This window comes from Sphaeroforma arctica (genome assembly GCF_001186125.1).
Source record: "Sphaeroforma arctica JP610 unplaced genomic scaffold supercont1.2096, whole genome shotgun sequence".
NCBI lineage: Eukaryota > Ichthyosporea > Ichthyophonida > Sphaeroforma > Sphaeroforma arctica.
In genome coordinates, this window is record NW_014038462.1 from 1,559 (window position 1) to 3,659 (window position 2,101).

The 2,101-nt window shown below is 37.8% G+C and overlaps 1 protein-coding gene across 1 annotated transcript; it reads left to right on the plus strand.

The window, feature by feature from the left end:
- Nucleotides 1–1,401: 1,401 nt before the first annotated feature.
- SARC_12137 (hypothetical protein) lies at nucleotides 1,402–1,645 on the plus strand (the record flags this gene model as incomplete). The annotated part of the gene is made up of 2 exons (XM_014293762.1): nucleotides 1,402–1,527; nucleotides 1,565–1,645. The coding sequence occupies 2 exons, from the start codon at nucleotides 1,402–1,404 to the stop codon at nucleotides 1,643–1,645; spliced, it is 207 nt and encodes a 68-aa protein (XP_014149237.1).
- Between the last annotated feature and the right edge of the window lie 456 nt (nucleotides 1,646–2,101).

Sequence of the window (2,101 nt, forward strand, 5' to 3'; positions counted from 1 at the left end):
AAAACAAACCATACATAACGTCAAACGAAACAACTGAAATATTTTATTTTGTTTTAAAAAGCCAATCATATTTGATATTTTTTGTTTTTAAAAACAATTATATATGGGTTTTTTTTAAAGCAGTATTTTTTTTCTCAAATATTTCAATGCAAAACAAATATATTTTCATATTTTGTTTTTTGTAAAATAAATAACAACTGACATGGCCCTCTGGATTTGAGTCTAAATTTACCGTTACATGGCCTTCTGGATTTAAGTCTGCGCTAAATTTACGATTTCCGTCGTCGGATTTCTGCTCGAGACCCAAATCCAGAGGGCCAAGCAACTGAACAAACAATAAACATCAGTTTGTATTTGTATTTATGGCCTCATTTCTGATTCACATTGGCCTGGGCGTCTGGAAGACTGGGAGTCTGGAAGTCTGGGACCCTGGGGCTCTGGGGCTCTGGTCATCTGGTGACAGACTGGTCCCTGTGCGCAAGATGCCGACACTTCGATCTGTTGATATAATAGCTGATTCGATAAATAGTGAGATTTTTTTATGAATTTGTGAAGGTGAAATCGTATTAAAAATGTCTCAATCCAGCATACGATATGTAGCTTGCGTAGCTTTGCTAAATATACGAATGCATTGCAAAATCGAATTGTTGTGCGGATACCGTGGAGTCATATTCCACAGGCACTGCAATAAATAGAACGTCCAGTGTGTTATAGAATTGGAAAGGGATTGTATTATATCCTGTCGATTTCTCACCGACAAAGTATTTTTATGTTGTCACGGCTAAGGACGCACGGCGACGTACTACAGTACAATAATAGTGCGCATTTGTTGCTAGAGACTGGATATTGGCTTGTCACATCTTTTAACACAAAAATATATTAGTCAAGAGATATATAAACTTGTTTGTTAACATACTACTTTAATGAACCACTTGATAGCAAATTTTACTCAGCCAATGAGTTGTAATGAGACTCCTGCAAACAAAGTAATGGTGCATATTTGCCGGGAGAAACTGTTGATTGGTACCACAATCTCATGCGTTTATATGTATAAGGGAAGACATAGAAATATAACTATTTAAATAAGCTACGACAAACATAGAAATTTATTGAATCGTTGATTAGCTATTTGAATCTTTGCCAACGATATATGCGAAGTGCTTTATGTTTCACGTCGAAGGTATGATATAAATATCCATGACTTTTTGTGGTTATGGACATATGCATACTTGCACCTGAGGATAGACCCTCACAGCATCTTAAGACCTATAGCAGTGGTGGAATTTAGTATCTTCATCTGTGTATACACATGTCAGTTAAATTCGAGACCTCTGGGCCAAAGGCGTGCGGCACTTGGGACAGCTATGCGTCACATCTTTGCAATTATCGACTACTAGTGGAATGCAACAGCACCCGAGCCAACAGCCCAAGATACAGCAACAGAAAGCACTGCCCCAGGCAAAAGCCCCATTCTCGAATTCGGTTGCTGAGATTACATTAACCTGGCAGCTGGGACAGAACAGCATCGTTGATTTGAAGCCAGGCTTCGTATTTAGTATCACAGGATTTGGCTGCTGGCTTACATACTGTGGTCCCTGAACTAGGTATCCCGGTGGAGGTGCTGTACCAGCATGTTGATAGCTAATTTGAGGGATTTTCTCCTCAGTGTAGGCAAATCCTGGCTGGTTATAGTTATTTTGATTCATATTTATTGCTTGGTTGTGTTCGACTTGTGGTCTGTTGTTTTTTAATGATGTGTATTGCAATAGCAGCCATTCTTTTAAAGTAGTGCCATGATACGTAAACTATAAAATATTTTTGGCAACCATCATCGTGTGCTAAGGGGGCTATAACAAGCATAAAACATACCTCAGGGGTAGATCATGTATGCAAAAGTGTTCACTGTTCAGGTCTAGAAATACCTCGAAATCGTAAAAAAAAAAATGAGCAGCGATAATTTATACATGCATCTACATAAAGTTATAAACCTTCAGCCTTTCAGGCTGCAGGCCTTCATCGGGGGTTTTTCTAAAAGAACATTTTTTTTCTATTTGTTTAGAAAATTAACAACCGTATTTTCTTTTTTTTTTAAATAAACAGT